Source organism: Chironomus tepperi, unplaced genomic scaffold, assembly GCF_022539635.2.
Source record: "Chironomus tepperi strain 1889 unplaced genomic scaffold, CSIRO-AGI_Ctep_v1 contig_445, whole genome shotgun sequence".
Lineage (NCBI taxonomy): Eukaryota > Metazoa > Arthropoda > Insecta > Diptera > Chironomidae > Chironomus > Chironomus tepperi.
In genome coordinates this window covers 213,178-237,330 of record NW_027226567.1, presented here as the reverse complement: position 1 = coordinate 237,330, position 24,153 = coordinate 213,178, and the positions used below count along the sequence as shown (strand labels likewise).

The following is a 24,153-nucleotide window of genomic DNA, read 5'->3' as shown; positions in this document are numbered from 1 at the left end:
CATGTCAATGAACTTTAAATCATTCAAAATACTAAATTCACACCTCCATTCAACATTCCTAACCCAAAAAGTACCTCATGCGTGCTAGTCATTCACCCATTTAAACAAGTACTTCAAACTTTGAATATTTTTTTTTTGGTTCCCTAATTCTGGTTCCCCATTTATTTGATGAGGATCAGAATGAGACATAAATTTAAATATTTTTTTTCCTCTTTTTTCTGCTTCTGTCCATCGAAGTGTCAGTTCGCAACAAAAAAAAATTTCCTTTCACTAATTTCCTGTCCTTTATTATTTACATATAGAAGAAGCACAAGAAAAAAAAATTTCCATCTCAATTCATCTCTTCTTCCTACTGTCCTGCACGTGGATACATTTTTCAGTGAGATTACCGTTGTGGATGAATGGACGAAACACTTACTAGGCGCTTGCCTCCTTTCTGCAACGATGATAAGAATGACATTTGTCCGACACGACAACATGAAGGAAAAGCAGCAATGCGGAAGGCTGTAAAAAAATTAAATGAGAAGAATGAAAGTAAAAAGAGAAGTTTTTTCAGCGTTGGAAGTGAATCCTTTTTCACTTAAATTATCATACATCTCTTTTTTTTCTATGGATGAGTATGAAAAGGGTTGTTTAAGGATGAAAAAAAAATGTAGACAGTGAATTTGAAAAAGGGATGAAAAGCGTGAACAAGAAAAAAGGAAAAAAATTGACAAACGAGTTAATTTAATGCAGAAAATGAGGATAAATAAGAAGACAATTCACATTCACAGATTCTTTTTTACCTCAGGCACACAACTTTTTTTTCATGAAAATTTTCATCTGCTCCTTTTACAAATTTTTTTTTGTGTATCATTGCCTAAAAGCATGATTACGAATGTTGATGATGTTTGAAATTGAGGAGGAAAGAAAATCAAAAGAAATTCTCGCTTTTTATATTCAGGAATTTCAAATTTAAATCTGCAATGTGAAAGAAGGCTTTTTTCTGTTTCGTTCGATATGTGTATGTGGAAATGAGTTATGCATGTTGAGACACTGAAAGGAATTTTTATTTCAATAATTTATATTGGAATTACTTATTGAAGAATTTTGAAGAGTCTGGTGATTTGGTTGCTGTCTTGATGGTTGGTATTTCTGTACAAGTCGCTCAGTCTATACACTATTATTACAATTAATGCTTCCGAACCCTGCTCGACACCTACCTTACTACTTCTGTGGGTCGTTATGTATGCAGCTGGTTAAACAGATTGAAAAGGACTTCATTGCTGGGAGAATATACGCTATTTGAACATCATTGGGTTCATAAACGATATAGGCCTTCTATTAAGACTTTGGGATGGGACAACATGTCATCGATCGCAGTGTCGATTAGTTTTAAGCAATTTCAGCTTTTTCTATGGTTCTGGAGGAAAGTCGTACAATTTTCTATACAATAAAGCACGAGTAGGAATCGAACCCAGAATCAAATTACATGTCAAGAGCTTTTACCTACTGAGCTATCGAGGGTTGTTAAGGAGCGTGGCATAAAGCCCGTTAAATCTTGTTTTCTATCCAGAACTTACTAAACAGCTCTAATCGTTCTATTGGACCACAGCATGATTTATTTGAAATTAGATCCGCCGCAATAACTTCACATTCTTCACGTTTTCCTTAGAATTAATTATTCCTCAACAATCTTTTATCCTGAGTGCATGCCACAAAAATCTCAAGAACGTAAATCAGGATGAGAATAAAGAAGAAATGAGAAAATATTTGAAATCGATCTTCCTACATATCACACACAAATACCTTCCTTACATTTTTTTCTCTCATATTTTGCACTTGATCGAACTCACATAGGCAGCGTGAACATCAAAAGCAGAAAATTGAGCACCAGGATGTGGATTCTGATTAGATTTATGAGAAAAAGGCATGAAAATTTAAACCTGCCAGAGAAGCGAGAATTTGCCTCTTTTTGATAATCTGTACACACATTAGATTAAATCTACTTACCGTAACAAAACAGTTAATTTTCTATTCAGTTCCGCACATTTTTTTGTTTGTTATTTTTAAATAAACAACGTAGAAAGAGGAAAAGTCGGTCGTGTATGCCATTTTTTCCCTGCCTGTTGTGAACACATCTCGATAAGGCTTAACCTGAAGATAACATATTAAATGTTATTTTCTTCTCGACTAGTTCCATTCATAGACTTTATTCTTATTTGCTCAATATTTGCTGTATTCAATACCATTTTATAGAAAAAGTATAAGTTAAGTGGAATGAAATTGAGGTTAGGAGTTTATAGTTTGAACGGTTTTGAGTGTTTTAGATGCGGTGGATTTTTGATTGCTTAATGATCAACTTTCAAAGTATTCTTTATTGGAGGATATTTGAGTTGAGAGAGATTTGGTTGCTTCTCTGGTGTAGTTGAATCGATATTCATTTAACAGAGCTTCAATATAGTCAAGCTAATAGGACGTTTTTAATAGAAAATTAAAATAATTGATACTAATTATAATTATTATTGTCTCACTCCAAAAAATATTAAAGGGATCCTTAAAAATTGTTCTTAAAGAGACTGTCACTACATAAGTAACACAAGCGACACAAATAGGATACTTGAGTAGTCCCGAGCGACACAAATGAAGAAGTCTTTGTCACGGAGCTTTGAGGGCTCTGTCAAAGCTCTTTCATTAACATCAAATGGAAGCAGTCTCGGAGTGACATCATATTGCTGTCAAGTTAAGATGGATACATTTGGTGTTAAAAATGGACTTTGGCGGAGCCTATTTAAAGCTCTGTGGCAAAGCATTCTTAATTTTGTCGCTTAGGAACACAAATTAGGATGCAACGTCGACGCTCATTCCAATTGAATTCAGCATGTGGCTTTCCAATGTTTCCAAATAGAGCATTGTTACACGAAAAAGTCTCCGATTATGACACCTTAAAGCAATGTTAGGTAACCTGTGTTCCTGACATACGTAGCAAGCCATCTAAAATGTTTGAAAATCCAGTGAACCGTAACGCTTATTCTTGACCGAGGTGTCCTTTAAAAATGAAAGATTTCCTACCACTGCCTTAATAGAATGAGGCAGTCATTTGGTGTTAAAACGGAAGCCTTAAAGGTTTCATGGTGTAACCTTTTTCAATTATGTCGCTCGGGTAAAGGATCTCAAAATCATTAATGTCCTTCTTCTTTACACTTCTTTGTCCTTCTCCATTTAACAAAAAGTCTGTGACTTGACCTTCTTGGAAATAAATAGAAAATTTTCATTTTGAATGAATATAAAGTTAGTAAGGGAGGGAAGGAAAAGTCCCAATTGTGTTGATATTTTTATGTTATTGATTTTTATGATGGCTATAAGGAGGATTCTTAAGTGTGTTTGGACAATAACTCTGATTCCCAAGAATCGAAAAATAGACAAAATTAAAGATACTTCAGGTAAAAGACAGCTACTAATGGATACATCGTACTTAAATCTATCATTGTATGCTACTAGATCTTACCATTAGTCATTAATTAAAGAGATATTTCGATTCTTTGAGTAAAAAATCCTGTCATCGAGTTATTTTTGAGCTTTTTTTCCTAATCCGTGTAGAAAAATACCAAATGAAATTTTCAGAAAAACTCAAATTTTTATCTTAATTTAGCATTTCAATGTGAAATAACTTAGTTTCAAGAATGATAAATGACTGTTTAAAGTCTTTTATCAAGATATAAATTTAAGATTCTTCAAATAACCTTGGATTGTTCCTTAAAGAATCTTTTTTGAATGAAAACTTTTTTATATTTTTCTTATTGTTCCTTATTCCTTTCATTTCCCATCCACTTAAGATGAGCTTTTAAGAGAAAAAAAATTTGAAGTTGTATAATTTTACGTGATTGAAAAGTTTTTTTCTTATTTTTTGGGAAAATGTGATTCTTTTTCCTTCTTCCCACAGAAGGAATAAAAGTTTTGTGGATTTAAGGCAAATGAACTTTTTTTTTTGTGTGTGCTTCCTTAAAAGTCTGGGAAATATTTTTTAAATATTTGAAATGTATGAGAATTTGCAGAGTGTTTTCTGTGCATAAATGTGCCGAATATTAGACATTGTTGGCTTGATTTGTGGATCTAGATAATGGATTTCTATTTATGTCATGCATTAGTTGCAGGATGAGGAGAATTTAGAAAGGAGAATAGGAAGGAAGCTTTAAAGAATGTCCAAAAATTACTTTAAAGACGAAATTCGATGTTTTTGCATTCAAATTTTACGTACTAACATTCAAAGATTACGTAATGCCTATACCAGTGTTGGACAACCTGTGAGCTGCGACACTTCCTGAAAATTGTTAAAAATGCTATGAATCGTATGCCATGTGTGGTTTTGATAGAAGCTTACCACCAAGATGTGCCGCATAAAATATAAGGTTGTCCACCACTAGCCTAAAGGAACGGAACGAGTAGCCAGGGTTACAGCTCCTTTTAAAGGAAGCACAAATTTGGGTTTCAAAATTCAGCTTCAAAGCGCTTCATTGGGGGATCTAAAAATGCTATTCATGACATGACGTAATCTCCAAACATTCCCCAAAATCACGTCCCATAGCATCTGTCAGAAAACTCCAACTCGGAATTAAAAATGCAAATCAGTAAAAAATTGATTCAATTAATTTTTTGCCATGCACAGAACAAATTCAAGCTCTTAATTTTGCAAACAATTTCAGTCTTTTTCCATCATAATTGACAACTTCCATCTTTTGCATCAACTAGTTCCAATTATGAAAATTCAAGACATGCAATTTCAATTAAGCAAATTGAGTTTCCATTCATGCTTCAGTGCATTCGAAAAAAACTTTCAGAATTGTCTCATTTATTGCAGAACTTCTTTATTGTATTTACTTTAAGGAAGAAAATTCTTACATGCAAGCTTCCTTCAACTGTAAGTCAATTCACAATTGTCATGAATTTTCTGTTTCACATTAAGTCTGTCAATATTGAATTTCTTTTTTTCTTATGTCTTACTTTCGTGAATGATTGTGTATTGATGTTGAAGAAGGGAGAAAAAATTATCGTTATTCACAAGACACACCAGCAGTAACAGCAGCAGTGGAGAAAAAAACTTTTCTTATTTTATTTTCGTAAAAAAAATAACTAAGTTGTGAAGTGTACAAAAATAGAAATTAAGGAAATGCTGACTATCGTCCATGTGGCGCATTTTTATTTTTGACGTATTTCGGTCATGAAGTAAAGCTTCAATGAAAATTTTTTCGATAATTTCCTCAGCAGGTGGTGTTAGCCATGGGTGGTGTCATTAACGAAGATTTTCATCATTAGGAAGGCACTTGATGTAAATCAAGTTGATTTTTACATTGAATGACCGAGCTTTATGTGGATGGGAATGAAAGCTGTGTGCGGTTATCAAGTTTTGCTTCTTATCCTTCTATTTAGGAGCTTTATGATTGTTATAAGTCAGTTTCGGGGTGTATCTAGGATGTGGGTTTGCTTTAATAGACTGGCTTCATAGAAAAAACCTAACTTGACCCTCGACGCTCTCCAAAATTCACACGAAATTGAAACTTCAAAGACACCCTCAGAAACCCCTGAGTCTCTGAGTTAGCCAAATGAGTCACATGTGACATCCATACGACACCCATGTGCAACAAAATGACACTCATGTGACATCTAAATGACACTCATGTGACATCCAAATGACACTCATTTGACATCAAAATCACACTCATGTCACAGCCAAATGACACTATGTGACATCCAAATATGATTCACTCATGTGACATCCACACTCATGACATAAAACCCATGTGACAGCCAAATGACACCAATGTGACGTATGACATGACACAGTCATATGACACCCATGTGACATCCACATGACTAATTACCCCATCATATACTCCCCGGAACTCACAGCACTACCTAATCAACAATTTATTCACATTGATTACCAAAGTATTTCAGGAAAATTCCTAATAACTCATTAAAGTACATACAAAAATCGACGACAAACTGCCATCAATCCAACTATACTTTCAACTTCCCCAAAAAAATAACTGCACGAAAAATTGAAATACGAAAAACTTTTCATTTGCTCTTTCTGTTTCGCTTAACTTCATTTTATCCACTAGCTGCTCTTCTTCTTATTCCACACTTCTGTTCTTAATTTGAAATGATAATAAATCCTTGAATCGAAATTATGGGGGGGAAATGGAGATAGAAGAAGCAAAAAAAAAAAAATAAACTTTATTTTTTAATTTTTTATCGTTATGGTTAAAAAGAGTTCCTTTTTTATGAACCGTCGTTGTTGCTAGTTATAACAGAGTGAAATTTGTTGCCAGTAGTTGAGTGAATAAGAAGAAGTTGTCGGAAGACAAAGTTTCAGATGGTGTAAAATTTCAGTGAAAAATACTTTAATTTCTAGCACAATCAATGAGTTGCTGCTTGATTTTTAAAAAATGATGATTTAATGGATATTAATGGATTTTAAAGAGAGTTTAATATAGTTCTGTCAGTTCAAGGATTTGGGATTTTGATGGTGAATGGTTAGGGAGTAAATTTACAATCTTAAGCTTCTTCTTCTATGTGAAAAAAGGTTTCCCTAGCAGGCAAGGAGTGTGACTCCAAGAGCAGAGTGAATATGCTGAAAGCAACGCTCATAAGCATGCTCATCTAGTGTTTTTTAATGTAAGTAAGCTCTCAAGAGCATGTTATTTGACTTGTAGGGTGTGATTCCATCCAAAGACCAATTTTTAATCAATTTTATTGAGTGCTGTCAAGTTGACAGCTGTGTAGCTCAAATGCCACAAAACAAGCAAGCATCGAGTTCACTAGGGCATCGCTACGACGTTGTATTAACGATAAGACGCAGCAGCGTCACAGTATTAACGGTAAGATGCCGTTGCGTGACCGTATTAACGGCAAGACACGAAGTTGCCCTGATGGCAACGTGATAGCTGATTTTGACCCATTTTTATGACCAAAAATTCAATTTGTCAGATTATGCTGCTTTGTTTGTTCCACATAGTCTTCAAACTTCTTTAAAAGGCACTCCGGAAGGTGTCCAATGACCAAGTTTCTTACTCAAATTTACAATTCAGCATACAGTCATAATACCATACATCCAACCCACTTTAAACTCAAAACTTTTATCTAAATTAAATTTAAAAGGGTAAACTTCAATATTTTAAACTTCCTTAACTTTATAAAAACTTTTCTGTCTGCTTTCTGTTCATCCTACAAACAAGCATAAAATAAAGGAAATTTCCAACATATTAAGCTTATTTTTTCAAATTCAATTCATACTAAAAAGTACGCCAAAGAGCAGCATAAATAGCTTTATATATTAATTTTACAGTTTCCTTATTTCTTTTATTTGTTGCCATCTCCTTTTAATTCTACCTCCATTTGAGAAGCACAAAGTCGATGAAAAAAAGATAAACTTATGTGAAATAAAAAAAAAGAAAGTTTTTCTTCATTCAATTCCTTTTGGATTATTTTATATACTTCCAATTTTATTGGAGGCAATGAAAAGAGAATGAAAATAAAAATTATTTATTGACTTTTCGGGGGTCGTTCAGTTGTTAGGGAACGTGAAAAATTGACTTTTTGAATCCTCGCTCCTCCCCATCCAGAGGCATAGCCGAAAAGGGGGGTCCGACCGTTTTTTTGAAATTTCTTTAAAACAGTAATAAAAAAATTTAAAATTTAAAAAATCGTTACAAAATTTCTTTCAAAAACGGTTTTCTAATTCTTGTGCACTTTCTCCCAATGGTCTCTTCTTGCTACGTCTCTGTCTCAACCCTTCCGTTTTTGATTGGTTGCAGCGAAACATAATCTCAACTCCGTTGTCCCCTTAAGAGTGAGGTATAGAACGGGTGGTAATCTTAAGAGCGTTACGTCATTATTGAACAACCCCATTGTATCTTCAGCTTTTAAACTTTTTTTCTCTGTGTACTGCTTTGACTTATTTTCTTGCAATCCTCAGCAATTCCTTTTCATTTTTTATTTTCTCAATAATGCTTTTCGATAAATATAAAAAAAAGAAATTTAAAATCGAGTCTAAAAAAGATTTTAATCGTAAAGTTGAGAAGCTCTTCTTATTGGGTTGAGAGAATATTCTTTGGGAAATAAGAACTTTTTTGCTCTTCTGTTGGTGACTTGACTTGTTCTTCTTTTTTTTTTGTAAGAGAAAAGTTTTATTTTATTTTTTTGTTTGTGTGTGGATTTTTGGGACGAGACTTTTTGATATTTGCATTGACCTGAGGGGGATAAGTTTAAATGTGGAGAGAATACTTACCAGACAGAACTGAAAGATTGTGTAGAGGACATTATGGTTATGAGTTTCTTGAGAGTTTAGTCTTGATTTTTTTTATAAGAATTGCCTCAAATTTTTGTAATGTTTGCTTTAATCCCGAGCGATATACAGTATGAAAAGACAGTTGTATGAAATCCAAAGGCTATCTTGGCTATATTATGGATTGAACGTTTATGCAACTGGAAAATAGATTGGCTACAAGTCATTCAAAATTGAAGGAGGTTTAAGATTTGGTCTGATGATTTGTTTGTTTAGTCCTGGGCTGTCCAAACTTTTTTGGGCTATGGCACATCTTGATAGTACCACACGACATTTGGTTCAAGGCGTTTACCTTAAAATGCTCACTTCGAAACTCAAATGCCAAGCACCACTATTTCACAACTGACATACAAAATCGTATACAAAGTATGCCAGTGCAAAACATTTTAAGCATTCCATAATTTATTCAAAATTAACTTTTTCAAAAAACCACAGCGTCCATCCCCAGACAATTCATATACGTAAAGGAAAATCATCATTCTGATTCTAAAAATACTTATCCACGGCTTACATCAACACATTTGTTATGAATTTTTATTCTGATCAAATTCATGAATAAACAAAAGTGTTTTGCATTTATTTGCCTTTAGGTCTTCACTGCGGAGTTGAATGATGATACCAAATAAAATACATATATTAAATATTCTGTAACTTAGCATCTGAGCTACATTATGCATCATTTCTGTTACCTTAACGCTATAGGCTGAATGCTTCCAAAAATACAATTCATGATCGTTAAATATTCATATGGTCCCTAAATTAATTGAGCAATATGTCAATGCCAGAAATAAAATGACATTAAATATTCAACGTTGAGCATTTCTTTAGCATTTTAGTTCCAACAAAAATAAAAAAATCAATTTTAAATAAATAATGTGAAGAACCTTTTAAAGTCATCGCCCTTATTGTTCTCAAATCTATTCATTAATCTGATCATATACAACGTAAATTTATCCTTCTTGGAACCTTTTTTTTTCTTCTTCTTGCTGGCTACCTTCACGATTTAAACAGCCCACATGATATCTGAGAGCGAGCAGCTCAAGATGTTTTCCAATGTATTCATGAATAAAGTAAAATGCGAGAGCAAGCAAAGGTGAAACAAAGGTCTTTTGGAGGAATTTTTTGGACAAGCTTGCTTCGTGGAATTATTGGCTTTTTTTGATGTTCATGATTTATTCAGAAAAATCGAGTGGTGTCGTTGGACAAAGCTGGGGTATTTTTAGGTGGGTGGAATTGAGCTAGACATTATGAGTTTACGGGTCATTTCTGATGATTAAATACTTTGTAGGAGCTTGAATTTGATACAATAATTTTGCAAAAAAATTTTCATATAATAATTATATAAGATGTTAACGTAGGAATCGAACCTCATCATATGAATTTTAAATCTGTAATTTTCAATTAAAATTAATTCTTGATGATGTCTTTTATGACAGAATGTAAACTTAAATTTTGTTGCTCTGACAATCATGTCAAAGGTATCCGAAAAGCTAGTTTTATTATGAGTTGTAAACAGCCATCAAGCCACCTTTTTACATAGATTCTTAAACAATGACGTAACGGCTCTATAACGACTATTCAGGAAATCTTATTGAGTCTGATCTAAGGCTGAATTTCAACAGAATTGGCTCTTTTATTTGTCTTTTCTACGTCATATCTTCCAGGTATTTTTTAATGCTCAGGGATTTAACTAGAAATCACTAAGAGATGCTTTGATGTCGACCAATTCAGAAAAAGTTATTTAATGCTCTGTCGTTAAGGTACCGCTCTGTTGATTTTCTTGGTAAATTGGGTTCAACATAAACCCTCACAGGTTGTTGATGTAACATAGGCAGTCGTCTAAGGCGGGTGCTCAAGCACATTTCATGCTATGGCGAAATAGAATGTCTCAGGATAGGAACTGCAATGTGTAGGCTAAGAAACGACTTTTGGGTGCTGTAATGGTGTTTCTGTCCCATAAAAGCAGTCTCTTTGCCGCTTAGAGAAAATATTTATTACCCCACCAACTTCATACATTCAAAAGACACAAGAAGAAAATTGAAACTTAAAAGAGGTCAAAACAGGCAAAAGATTTTCATCTCAAAAATGTAAAAAAGAAGCTGAGAGTCAACCGGAAGAAACAGCCGTCATGTTGTCTATAAATCTTTTTTTTTGCCTTCCCTTTTTTTTTTGACAAAGCCTTTTTTTTCTAAGCTGTTACAGTCACAGAAAAGAAGAGGATATAATGACGAAAAAATTATACGTAGGACCATTAACGGAAGTGCCTCATAGTAGACAAATTGTCGCTCAAATTAAACTCGACAAAGAGAGCAAATTTGATTTGAGAGGAGCACGCACTTTGCATAAATAAATTTTCATGCTGGAGACAATTTATGCCAAAAAAAAAGACAAGAGCCTCGAAAGGAAAGTTTTTTCTTTTTGATTTGATGACGAAGGAAGTTTGTGCTTGTGGATATGTTTTTATGAGCACTTGCTGCCACCATTATACACAATTTGGTCTTTTATTTATATCCCTCAATTTTTATTGAGATTTAGGGTTTAATTTGTGTTTGTCATCCTCCTGTTATCATATTTCATTCAAATGGCTTCATTTGATCAGGCACAAAAAATTATGAAAAAAACAACTGCGTCCACATAAAATCGCAATTAAGCCTATATCAAATGCTCGGAAACATAAAAAAAATTGTTTTCATCCTCAAAAATTGACCTTTGACCTTTGAGCATGTTTGCGAATCAGTCAAGTGATAATTTTTTGTTGCTGCATGTCTGATGCCTCTGTATGGCTTTGTTATGATTGTAACCCAACATTTTTCCTTCACGATGATTTAATTGTTTTTTATTTGAAGGATTTTTTTGGGTTATTTTTGCGGGTTTGGCTGTTAATTTTCTTTGTCCTCAACCCTCCTTTTTGTAAACAAGTTTCTTATGTTTTGGAAACATTTTTAGAGATAAGGATTGATTGACATACAATGAATGTTGGTAAAAAACTAGGCCGTTTTGGTGTTTTTTGTCAATTTTAATTTATGACTTCCAACGGACAAAGAGAGTGCATTCATGGTGGCGTTAAGGTACCATGTGAACATGGGCTTCGTCTGTAAGGATCCTTAAGCTTCTGGATGGCAATAATTCGAAAGTTTGTAGATTCCAAATAACTATCTTAGAGTCTTTAGCTTGCTTTAACTCAAATTCTCACTTTTAAAGCAATTTCTCTCTCTTTACTCAATTTTAGTCATTTCAATACTGCAAATCAGGCAACATACCTTTCATCTTAAACATGTATTCTCAATAAGACTCACAATTCTTAACCTTCAATCAAAGCCCAGTAAAATTGAGTCAAAATATTTTATTTGATTGAGTTTAAAGTAATTTTTTGTAAATTAAGTGACACAATTGCTTTAAATTGTCCAAATTGGGATTTTTTTAGAAAGCTTTATAAAGTCAAGTGCCTGAAACAAAAGAAAACTTAATCAAATTGGAGAGCCTACTGACTTTATTTATTGAAATTTAACAATCTCAGCGATATTTTTTGCAAACATTTTGGTGAGTTTGTTTTCTTTATCAGTAATTTGATGACTGCATATTTGAGATAATGGAGAGGTCAACTCAGGGCTATGTTGTGTTTTGATTTGTGCATATAGACCGTGACTGCTAGAGACATAAGATGACTAAGCATTGGTACATCAAATCAGTATCTCAGCTAGATGTTATTAAACCAGTAGTATGCGGCACACTAGTGTGATGTCGTAAACCCTATGCCGTGTGCTGTTTTGACCAAGGCTTATCACCAAGGTATACAGCGAATACTAAAAGCTTGCAAATCACTGAATTAAACTTACATCAGCTTACATGACAAAACCCAAAAAATGAACATCCATACCTTAATCGACCACCAAATAAACAACGACTGATAATATCCATAAACTTACTTCCACTTCCCCAAATTGCAGCAATATACGCCGTCCACATGGCGTAAATTACCAACCAGCTTCATAATCCACTAAAAATATTTCCATTCTTTTATGGCTGTTTCACTTTTTTTTTGCCACGCAGCACAAAACTTTATCAATTTGAAGCACTCGTGACAATGAATATAGGGAATATCCAAAGTAAATAATATAAAAATGTTGAATCATTTTGTCATTTTGTTGTAGCGGAACTGTCGGTATAAATTTATTCGTATTATTTTTAATTCAAAAATATTCAGCCAAAAGTTCCAGCTTGTGTTCATTTTAAGTTTATGTATAAATTCTTTTTTTTTTTTGCAAATTCATGTGTCGACCATAATGCTTGAAGCTCCTTTCTGTCGGAAAATGGGAATTTTTTTTTTGTTTGAGGCACGAGATTAAATTTCATCTAGAGAGAAACTTTTTCGATGAAAAAAAATTTTCATTATTCATTCTGTACTCTGACATGAATGATTGTTAAAGTACGCTTAAAGTTGAGTATAGCACTAGAGGCAGGCTATGTTGGATGATAGGTAATTTTTATTGTTTGAAAAATTAGTGATGGAGATGAGGGTGTGGATGGTGGAAGTTTTATTTAAGCTTTAAGATTTTTGATGTTTTCAAGCTTTGGCAAATAATTTATGATTGAAATGACGTGGGATGTGCTTTTTTTTGTTGGAATTTAGTGGTGTGATAATTCTTGGATAAATTGTTGATGGGCTGTGTCGTTGCTCAGAATGTGTGGTGAAATGATATGGATATAAAAGCAATACTTAATTCGTTGGGCATCCGGATCAATTGTGATTCATGAAGTTCCATATATGTCGACTATAACTAGCTCTATTATTGGCTACCGTTTTCCAATTTCTGATTACAAGTGCAATACTGTACGGTCAGCGAAGTAAGTCGTTAATTAAGTCCAACTCTGGCTCGATCGACTGACAAAGCTGGTAGTCGACTTTAAGCTATTTTGACTGATTTCTTCCGTGATTTCTTTGGGTCCACGTGATCTTATGTCATCCATAAAGTCAGACTTAAAGAATTTGCTAAAGAAGCTTCAACAGGTTTTAATAGCACAAATCTGTTAAGCGATCAAAAATCCGACCCAGGCTGATATGACTCTGAATTCGTACCGAATTCGGAATGATACAATGCCAGAGTCACGCTGGAGCGCCATATCTGTTTTTTGGATCGAATTATAGGCTTGTGCTATTTGGTATAGTTGTTTATAATTATCTGCAGAAGAGACACTATGAATTTTTTATGTCCGAGTAACAAATATGCACAAATTGAATAGTGAACTAAACTCGAAGTAGACTCAAATTTTATATGCAATTGAGTTGACTTGAGTACACTTTTCTGTACAAAATCCAAATCGACTTCGAACTCTGCTAGTAAGTCAAGTGGTGTTACTTAATAACTCAGTTTCTCAGTCTCTATGACTCCAAAGCAACAGCCAATGCTGTAAAATTCTCGAGAAAATGCAACAAACATTCAAATAATCAAAAACTGTTCAATTACATAACCTCCAAAATTGGGTTAAATCCTTTAAAATTCAAAAACCTCCCAAGAATTTTAATCAAACAACAAATACCAAAATAATGATAAAATGACAGGACGAAACCTTCAGCCATCATTTGATTTGCTAAAAAATTCAATTCACCGGAAAAATATCAGAAATGTAAATTAAATGATCATCAATAACAGCGTCAATATAATCCAAATACAATTTTTTTTTTGGAATAGTCAGGAAGGAAAATGAGCAGAAAATTCAGCAATTTCCCAAAAATAAAAATAATTTACGACATTTAATATCGATAAATCATTTTTAAATTATAATAAAAATTTTGGTGCTTTATTCTGTCTTTTTTTTCCGGAGCATCTAATTCCGAATCGTAATGTTTTTACCATAGAAATGACTGTCATTAGAAAACAATTTATGGACAATTTGAGATATTATTTATGTGTCATGTATAGGATTTCAATTTTTATGTCCTGTCTACAATCAAAAAAGATGATTTAAAGCGCTTGCATGGCAATTTTTTTCGGAGCTTTTTATCTGTTTGTGACTTTTTTGCCTCAATGTTGTACAAGTCATGTTCATGTGGCTGCTCGGATAGATTAAAAAATGTGAAGCTGCTTTCTATGATTTGTGGCTTCCATTTTCAGCTATCAGATTTTTTCCGATCTAAGAAACCATTGAAAAAAAATTTCTCAGTTTAGTTAATAAAATTTAATAAATTCTCACAAAGTCATTCCAATCACGTGCAATGATTCCGTATATTGATGCTCACTTTTACGTAATCTTTAAGAAAAGGAGCTAAATAAATGGCGTAAATGGCATCGTTACAGCCCCTCTGATGAACTTTTCTTTCCTTCTTCATTCATGCCTTTTTATTATTAAAGAAGAAGCTTTCTTGTTGAACGAGTGAGAGTCGAGGAGAGATGATGAAAAAATGGCATATAGGAGGGAAGGAAGCATAAAGCATAAAGCAGAGGGTAACAAAGCAGTTGGAAAGGCTTTTGTAATTTGAATGGTGAGGGAATAATAAGCATTTTTTTGGGTATCTGTTGAAATTAGAGCCTGAATTAGGGAATTAGTTGTGATGTAAGCTTGTCATTTGCTTGGTAAAAAGCATTGAAAAAGTCCGGATTCAGATCAGTGTCAGGCAGGGTGTCAGAATAATGTAAAACTGATTTGGACATTAAAATGGATCAAATTTGCACAATTCGATGTCTACAAACTTTATTTTGGATGTTAATGGGTTCTCAGAGGTATATCAAGTATATGATGTACTTAATAACCTCTGAAAGCTTAAGTGGTAAGAATCCTTAACTGGCAAAGATCATGCTTTCATAGTATATAGACTACTACGGTGCCTAAAAGCGGTTCCTTTGCTTGTTAGGGAATCTGACGTCAGATGAGTGTAAACTTGAATTTAGCACAGAAGAGACGCTAATTTGTCACGACGCAGCCCACACGCTGACTATTTGGATCACTTTGATGCCATTCAATATCCAGTATAGCATTTTATGAACCTAACTTAAAGCCATACAAAAAATCTCTGATTCCATTGTTGTTATGGATCAGAAGAATCGAAGACACCTTGAATTATTCAGTAAACTCTACGGTATAACCTCTTAGTATATGTAATTCAATAAAATAAATTCCATATGCTGAATATATTCAATAAATTTCTAACCATCTACCCACCAGCCACCATAAATGTAACTTTAATCACATTAAATTCTGTGTAAAAAAAGTGCTCCATAAAGAGAGAGCGAGTGAGGAAAGATTGGCATGATTATTAGACAAGCTGTTACATAGCACAGCAGCAAAAGCAATAGCTACAAATGACAAAATGAATGAGGGAATGAATGTTTCAGTAGATATATAATATGAGATGCTAGAAAGAGGAAGCTGAGAAGATGAAGGAGAAGGAAAAAAAAGCTTTTAATTAAATATAAACAACCCGAACCTTAATGAAAGAATCTCTTGCCTTTCTTCATCACTCGAGTCGACATTAATTGCTCCTATTTTGGATTATATGATGGATTTTTTCATTTTCTTCTTTTTCTTTGTTCCTTTACAGATTTAACTGACTAAATGATTAATTTCTCAATATAACGACGACGACTATGCCGTACCTTGCAATTATAATGATTTTAATAAACATTAATTACGGTGAGTAGTTTTTTATACATTTTACTACCTTTACGCCTGTCTGTCATCTTATTGTTCACCCGATATAAAGCTCATGAATCATAATTTCTCATGACTACTCAGCTCATACATCAAAATAAATATGAAAATTGTTAAAAAAAGGGTCTCGAAATTATTTAATATGATTGAATGTGAAAATATTTTCGTTTGGGTCATTAATGTGCTAGTCAGAACTATGGCTATCGCATGAAATAATTATAGACATTTTTTGGCTTGATGATAAAACTTAATTCAATAAAAACAAAAAAATATGTGAAATTTTTTTTGGGATGGACAATAAATCTTTATTTAATGAATTATGTGATAGGATCTAAAAATATAATTTAATTGATGAGTAAATTATGGAACAAAGTTTTTTGGAGATAGAAAGTAAGGGAGTTTTATTTAAGTTTTGAAATAATTAACATTGTTCATTGTTATAGGCAGAGATTAGGGATCATATGCTATATGGCATGTACAAAATACAATTTTGATTAAGTAATTAGAGTTGGTCAAGACTTATTCCTGGCCGAGAGGACAAAAGTACGTTATAACTAATTGATGGCAAATTAATGTACAGTTGATGACTTGGTTCTAACGTATTTTTGTCTACTAGAGCTGAATTGATATAGTTAAATGAAATATACCTAAACTGCTACTTAACACAATAGTTTACTTAACATATAAAGCAATAATACACTCTAAAAACAATTCAATTTATGAAAATATTACTTACTTACTTCTATTAGCTCTTTAACTGGCTTATAGGTCAGCCTATTTCTAATATCAACTGCATCACTGCCTCTATCAACAGTGTGAACAAGCTTCGATAAGCTGGACATATGAAGATGAAGCTTATCAAAGAACAAGTGAATGGCCAACTAACTTATAAGATCCTTATAACAAAGAGTTACCAACTACAAAGTTGGATATAAAGACCATATTTGATGGACGTTCTGCAGGTATTCTAATAAAAAGTCCAGATTATCGAAGCTGTTGTTTTTGATTCTTGTGATACAGCCTTTTGATCAATTCTGATCCTATTGCTGGCTTCCGCTTGATTGTCCTCATTATAAATCCGAGTTGACCAAAACACGTTATGACCAGCCTATGGAACAGTTAATGTCCAGGTGATGACTAGTTCTAACGTATTGGTCCTATCGAAAAGCTGATACAAATCTTTTTAATTCAATTAAATATATAAATTGTATTAAGTTTTTATTAAAAGATAGTATTTTAACGTCATTTAACCCTAGAAACATCAAGATGCATTACTATCACCTGTCGAGTCCTCAATTCTAGTAGAATCTATTTTTCCTATGTTTTCTTTTACAAAATTCCTTTAAATCCAAAGATATTGCAAAGAAGTTCTTTAAAAGTATTCAGAACTAACAATCAATTTCTTTTTGAGCACCTTTACCACCCTCAAAACATTCATTTTAAAAACAAAAAGCTTTTGCAGATTTTCCACTACTTTACTATACACACTCGGTTACCTTTGTAATCTTAAGCTTACAACATTCTTTTTTTTGTGGAAGAAAAAGCAGGTCAAGAAGTTCTTATAAAGATATTAAATTTCTACACTTTTCTAAAACTTTTTGTAAGCTATTTTCTCGGGTTTTATTTTTTATTTACTTGTTTCTGTTCGAGAAGGGTTGCACAAAAAACTAAATGTGAATATCCTTGTCATTTGAAAAATATGAACAGTCCATACTTGTACATAAATTAAGGAAATATTATTTTTTATGAGAGATAAATTCAGTTATTAACCCAAATTTTATCGAACATTCAACCCCGACAATCCAAACATTTTGTTGCCCGCGGGTAAGATTTTGAATATTTGTTTCCTGCCTACGTAGAATGTGAGGAAAGAAGTCTAACAAAGTACAAAAGAAAGTTTCTTTTTCCTTATTTTTAGATTTTTCGAGCTAGAATAATCGCCTTTTCTTCATTTACCTGCCTTAGAATTAATTCTATGCTTCCTAATCAGGGGATTGAAAGCTTTTAATAATGCTTATAAATTATAGTAGGAAAGAAACAAAGGAAAATTAAAGAAGGCAAAATTAAGTGAAAATTTAACGGATTTTCGGAATTTAAAATTTAACGTAATTTTAAAAATTTGAATTTTTATTCTTATAAATTTTTGGAGTTTGCAATTTAACGAACTTTTAACATGAATTTTAATTTATTTGAAAATTACTAAATTTATCGGATTTTCATAATTTGAATATTTTGAAATTTAAAATTTAACGTATTTTTTAAGTTTGAATTTCGAATTTTCAAATTATTGAATTTTTAAGTTTCAAAATTTTTGAAAAATGATTTTAAATAGAAATTTGAGTTTTAACAAAGAAATTCAACGACTTTTTGAGATTTGATGAATTTTTAACCTTAAAACTCAACTTAAATTAAGATTTGAAATTCAAATTCCAAAGATCCGTTATTTTCAATCAAATAAATGACCCAAAATGAAGAAACAATGAAGCTTTTTCTCAATTCTTGCTTTAATGAAAGCGAAAATTACACAAAAATTTTCTTCCAATTTGTTATTTCCTCCCCCAATTTTCCATCACGCATATACAAGAAAATTTCACCCAATCAAGCATAAATTTTTGCCTTCAAACTTTTTAATTTCTTAATTCAGTACTTAATTGATTGAAATTAATTCGTAACAGTCAACGAGTAACTTTTGTTGTACGTCAAATACCTAAAATGCTGGAATGAGGCCAAAATAAATTAAAGATGAACAAAAATAATGAAATCAATACAAGCAGTAAAGCCTGTACACAGTAATGAAGTCGAAGCTATTAATTATGTATTTGACATTTTTTGTGACTGCCTTTTTACTTATTACACGCATGGTAAGATTTTTATTTCTGTAAATTTGTGGGGCTTTTAACCTTTTTACGATAAATTTTTTAAAGAATTTTCAGTTCTTGTTGTAGCCATTCTTAAAGATTACTTTTGGGGGTAAATTTTGCTACATTTGAAATGATAAAATAAACTTTGGGATGACTTCTGCTTAAATTCATCGACCTTTTGTTTTTATACATAAATAAATGTGAGGTTTTTTTGTGATGAATATTTGATGCTGTACAAGACGAAATGGAAGCATTTAATTATCATCATGAAATGTACCGGTGAAAAGGTAACAAATGTGAAAGATTTTTCTCATTAAACTTTAAAGCATCATGGATCGTAAAAGTTAAAAGAGATTTTTTTTTCTCATATATGTTATCTTATTAAATATTTGTGTTAGAAAATTTTATGAGTTCTAGTTTCTATTTTTATAGCTCTTCAAATATTTTGAGGTGAAAAACTTAATTAAATATTGGAAGTCATGTGATTATTTAGCAAGAGTTTGAATATTTTTAAGTGTCTTTCTTGGTTAGGAGACGGAAGTATTTCTATTAAGAGTTTATGGATGAGAAATAATTTTATCTTAAATTCCATTGGTTATCACATTAAAGTTCTATTTTTAAGCTGTTCTGAACAGTCATTTAAGACATCTAACCAAAAATTGATACCTACTTGATTTACTGTTTTATACTTGATTAAGGCTCGTAAAGTATCAAACCTTTCATATAACATTCGATTGAAATGAACTGATCATGAAGACAGTGAAATCCTGCATAAAATTGACAATCGACAGGCGATAGGCCAGCTATAAAATCAGCTTCATTATACACATCAAATAAAGCATATTGTTCTCAATTAGGTCTGCAATTAACTATATCAATCCCGACATAAAAATGCATGTAATCCGGGAATTCAGTACCATTTGATTCCGTGATTAGGGTCTCAATCCCGGAATTAGATGTTCTGAATCTGGTGGATTAACCTCTGAATTACAAACGCTACCATAGATCTTTTAATTTCTAAATTGCTTGAAATCCAATCCCAAGATTGAAAACCCTATCCAAAGATGAAGCTCCTAATTACAATTGATATCTACCGACAGTGGGCTTATATACTATGCTACATCTCTGTCTGCGTGTTTGATGCTTATTCCGTCTTTGATTCCCAAATCTACGTATGGAATGTAGATATTCTGTAACTGTATCTATAAGATTGTAAATTGACTAGGACTCGAACCTATAGCTTATTATGAATTAATAAGTTCCATCACAAGAACGTTTAGATTATTTCATCGCAGTATTAAGCTTAATAAACAGCAGCATAAAGTCACACATAAGCAATGTTCACCTCCTTTAGAATACCAATTCAAAATAATTGATCATCTTTAAGCACGTCTCAAATTACTAAATAAAGGGAACTTCACAACAAAAAAAATCCAAAATAATATTCAAAGTCCATCCTCAATTCACAAAAATTAAGAGCTACGTGTCCACTATAATAAAATTTAAATGAGAATATTTTTCATCTAAAAACTTTTCTATTCCCCCAACAAGTTCTTCTTTAAGTCTGTTATGGTCGTTGCATTTAAATTAAAATAGACCAATATAAGAATATATAATTTTAACATTTTTTGCGTCTCTAGCATAAAATATCGCATGCTATAAAAATTTATGAGCATCAAAGACATTAAAGGAACTGATGAAGTCATCAAAAAAATGCAAAAAAATACAAACAAATTTTTACATCACAAGATAATTTTCACATTCAATCATAATCATGATAATGATGAAGTTGCTGTATCGCCAAACAGAGTGACTTAATGCATAAAATATTATTTTACTCATAAGACATTTTTTTTCTTCATTTTATTTCCATCCAGATACCTTAGCATCAGCATCATTACCATCACAAGCATCGACAATAAGTGAACACATTTCAATAACAGCATCACATTTAGATTATCAACAATATCACAAAAATATCCAGAATGATGGCAGTGAAATATCAACATCATTGTCAAAGCAACAGTATCGCTCAGGTGGTGGTGGTGATGAGACGGTCGATGTTGAGAATGAAATTGGTGATGATGAGTTTCAGGGTAATTCATTAAATCGTGGACCGTACTTTGAAGTGTCAGCAACAAAAAATATCACAGCAATAGCTGGTCAATCTGCTTATTTAAATTGTCGAGTCAGAAATTTGGGAAATAAAACGGTAAGTTTGGCACTGATAAGAGATAGAATATTTATATTTCATAAGGGAAATAGCTGATGCTTTCAATTTTTTAAGTGCAATGTTTTATTGAGTATTGATGTTTTTGTCATCACTTTGTCTGCCTGACAGTCTACTATATGCCATCGAAATGCTAAATTACTTAAGTAACTTGCGAAGCACATGGCGTGAAAAAGTCGGAAAGTGTTGTTCCTAAGCTGGCGTAACTCTGGCTTTGGTCCTTTCTGGCAAACTTTGGTTTCGTGCTTCAATCAAGTTGGCATGAGAACATTGCTTTCAAATTTCAACGACGTGTGTCTTTCAGTCAAGTAATATAGTGAATTGCTTGTTCAAAAGCCCGAAAGTCAATGATCCTTGTTGTTATGTCTGTCAGTTCGTTGAATTTGCATCCAATTAGTTGCCTGTCTGTAAGTTTATCTGTCCTTCTATATGCCCATCTACCCAGTACGATTGACAACGAACTCGTTTGTCCATCCGTCTTTAAGACTGTCTGCTCTGTAGCTTCTTGAGCCACATACTCGATTTAAGCTAGCTACTCGCGTTACTGAGCATCCTCTCTCTGAGTGGACTTTGAGTGGAATGTACCATTCCTCCTTGTTGTCTCTTTGTTCATCTTTTCATTTTTCATACTGTCTACCCGTCTATCCACTTACTTGTAATCTTGTCAATTTGCCTTGTCTGTCCGAACCCAAAACCCGAAAATGCGCTTCTGTTAGCCACGAATATACCAATTTATATATTTTTTTTTCATATCACGAAAACGTACCGAATGTCATCAGCAATCGATGAATATTTGAATTCTTCATTTCATCCCATTTGCATGGGAATTGACGGGAGAAGCTACAGATGAAGAGAAATTGATGAAAATTTAATTAAAATATATGAAAATTTTATTCCTCATCATAATCTTTTGTCAATTTATATTTTTCAGGTTTCATGGCTCCGGCATCGAGATTTGATGCTATTAACAGTCGGTAAGGAAACATATACACCCGATCAGCGCTTCCAAAGTGTCCATAATCCACATGCAAATGATTGGTCACTGAAGGTAAATTATTCTCATTTTTATTTACTCTTTTATCGATGTTGAGTCGTAAAAAAAGAACATTGAGGATGGAACGAAGAGCCTTCGGGCTGCTGCTGCGACGAGAGAAGAAAAAAACATACTGATGAGCTTCCTCAGATGATCTGCTAATTTATGACCTTTCGAGATAATTTTCTCTCTCATCTCCCATAAATCATTTTGTAGTCTTACTTGCAGCATGATGTTATGGCATCTAATGTTCTGAAAATGTGATGCTATGATATCATTTTCGTAGGTCTGATGTGAAAATAAATTGAAAAAAAGAACTTGGCTGAGTGACTTGGGTGGTTTATGCATTAGTCAGGGTCGTGTGAAAATTGTAAAATCTGGTCAGATTCAGTCATAAATTGTTGATGAAGTCTTTTAAGCGTACCCAAAAAAAAGTTTTCATCTTTGTGAAAAATTTTCGGCATCCTAATGTTAATGATGTTGAGCTACCCGTTGAAAAATTAAGTGAAAAATTTTCACTTCTTTCAAAAATATTAAAGTCTGCATGTAAAATGTCAAAAAAGAATCACATGATGAATTAACGAGCGAAAAAATGTTCAGCATTAAAGCTCATCATGTTACATCTCATGGGAATTATTAGAATAAGAACGAAATTCTTTAGTCTGTAATTTTTTTTTGGCATAATAATCAAGAAATTAATTTCGCGGAAAGAAGAAGTCAAGCATTTTTATATTCCCTTCTTTTGAATATCAACGAGAATGTCTCGTCAGATTCATAAGTCAAAGAAAAAACAACAGAAAAAAATTAAGGAGGGGAACAAAAAAATATTTCATCAAAATTCAAGGTGAAAAGGAAGAAGAAATGAAGAAAATTATAAAAGAAAAGAAGCAAGTGAGTGATGGATCAATGGAAGGATCTTCGTTTTTCGTCGCTGACGGACGGACGCATGCTGAATATTTTATTAAATTTTATTCATTAGCTTTAATTTTGTTGGTTGAAAAATAAGGAAGAAGGAAATTCAAGTGTTGATCATGGTTTGGGCATTTTGGTTGAATAATTGTGTTGATTTGTTGATGATTTGGATGATTTGATAGAGCAACAGTCATGAAACTTTAATTTTAATTGAGTAATTGAGACATTAAAAAGATGGAAATAATGTAACGGATTCTGAAAATTCAAAATTTTGACAGAATTTAAAATTTTGAATTTAAAATTTTTACAAATCGTCAGAAAAAGTAGTGCAACTATAGAATTTAGGAATTGCTAGAATTTGTCCAAAACAGCAAGCTTGCAGCCTTAGACAAACTATAAGGTAGAGCCAGAAACTGCAAGCCTGTGCATCTAAAACCCAGGAAATGAAGGCTTGTGCGTCAAAAACACTGGAAATGCATGCCTGCAGACTTGGATGAAATGTAGTCCTGAGCATATAAAATGCTCAGATGCAATTCTGCAGTTCCTGGCCGAATCTTCTTTGTCCATACCTAATGTTTTGCCTCAAAATTCAGTTAAGAGCCTAATGCCCCATATAGAGCCATATCCATCTCAAAGCCCCTCCTCAAATGTCCACACTCTGCAAACTGCTAACCTAATTTTTACATCATTCCATTATAATTCATCTTCATTTCCTGTCCTCATGCCGCAGCAAATTTTCGCATTTTAAATAAGATTATGCCTACATACACATGCGAATGTCAAGATATTGATGATGATTATGATTGTAAAATGTGTAAAAAGTACAGAAGAAAGTTATTTTATTCTCTCTTATTATCATGAAAAAAACATTTACATGACTTTTCTTTTTCCTGTTTCCCCATCATTCGCCACAAAATATGACTTTAAAGACGGTACATGGAATATTATTAAATTTTCTCTCTCTACCCTCAAATTTGCTTCCTTTTTTACTGTAAAACAAAATTATTACAATCATCGTCATGAAATCCTGTATTTATGGTATATGTTGATCCCTTTTTTTTGAAAATTACACTTCCTTCTTTAATGATACGGAGCAAAAAGTTGTACCACAGAATTTTCAAAACAAGTGTATGCGAATATGAAA

At 32.7% G+C, this 24,153-nt stretch overlaps 1 protein-coding gene across 1 annotated transcript in view; it reads left to right on the top strand.

Moving 5' to 3' along the window:
• The window catches only part of LOC139098209 (zwei Ig domain protein zig-8-like), an 80,689-nt gene that overhangs the window by 23,465 nt on the left and 33,071 nt on the right, over positions 1–24,153 (top strand). Inside the window, exons 2-4 of the mRNA XM_070650339.1 lie at positions 15,864–15,955; positions 20,712–21,046; positions 21,996–22,112. Of these exons, the coding sequence (XP_070506440.1) occupies positions 15,910–15,955; positions 20,712–21,046; positions 21,996–22,112 (498 nt within the window). The 5' untranslated portion in view covers positions 15,864–15,909. The remainder of the gene's footprint in view (positions 1–15,863; positions 15,956–20,711; positions 21,047–21,995; positions 22,113–24,153) is intronic.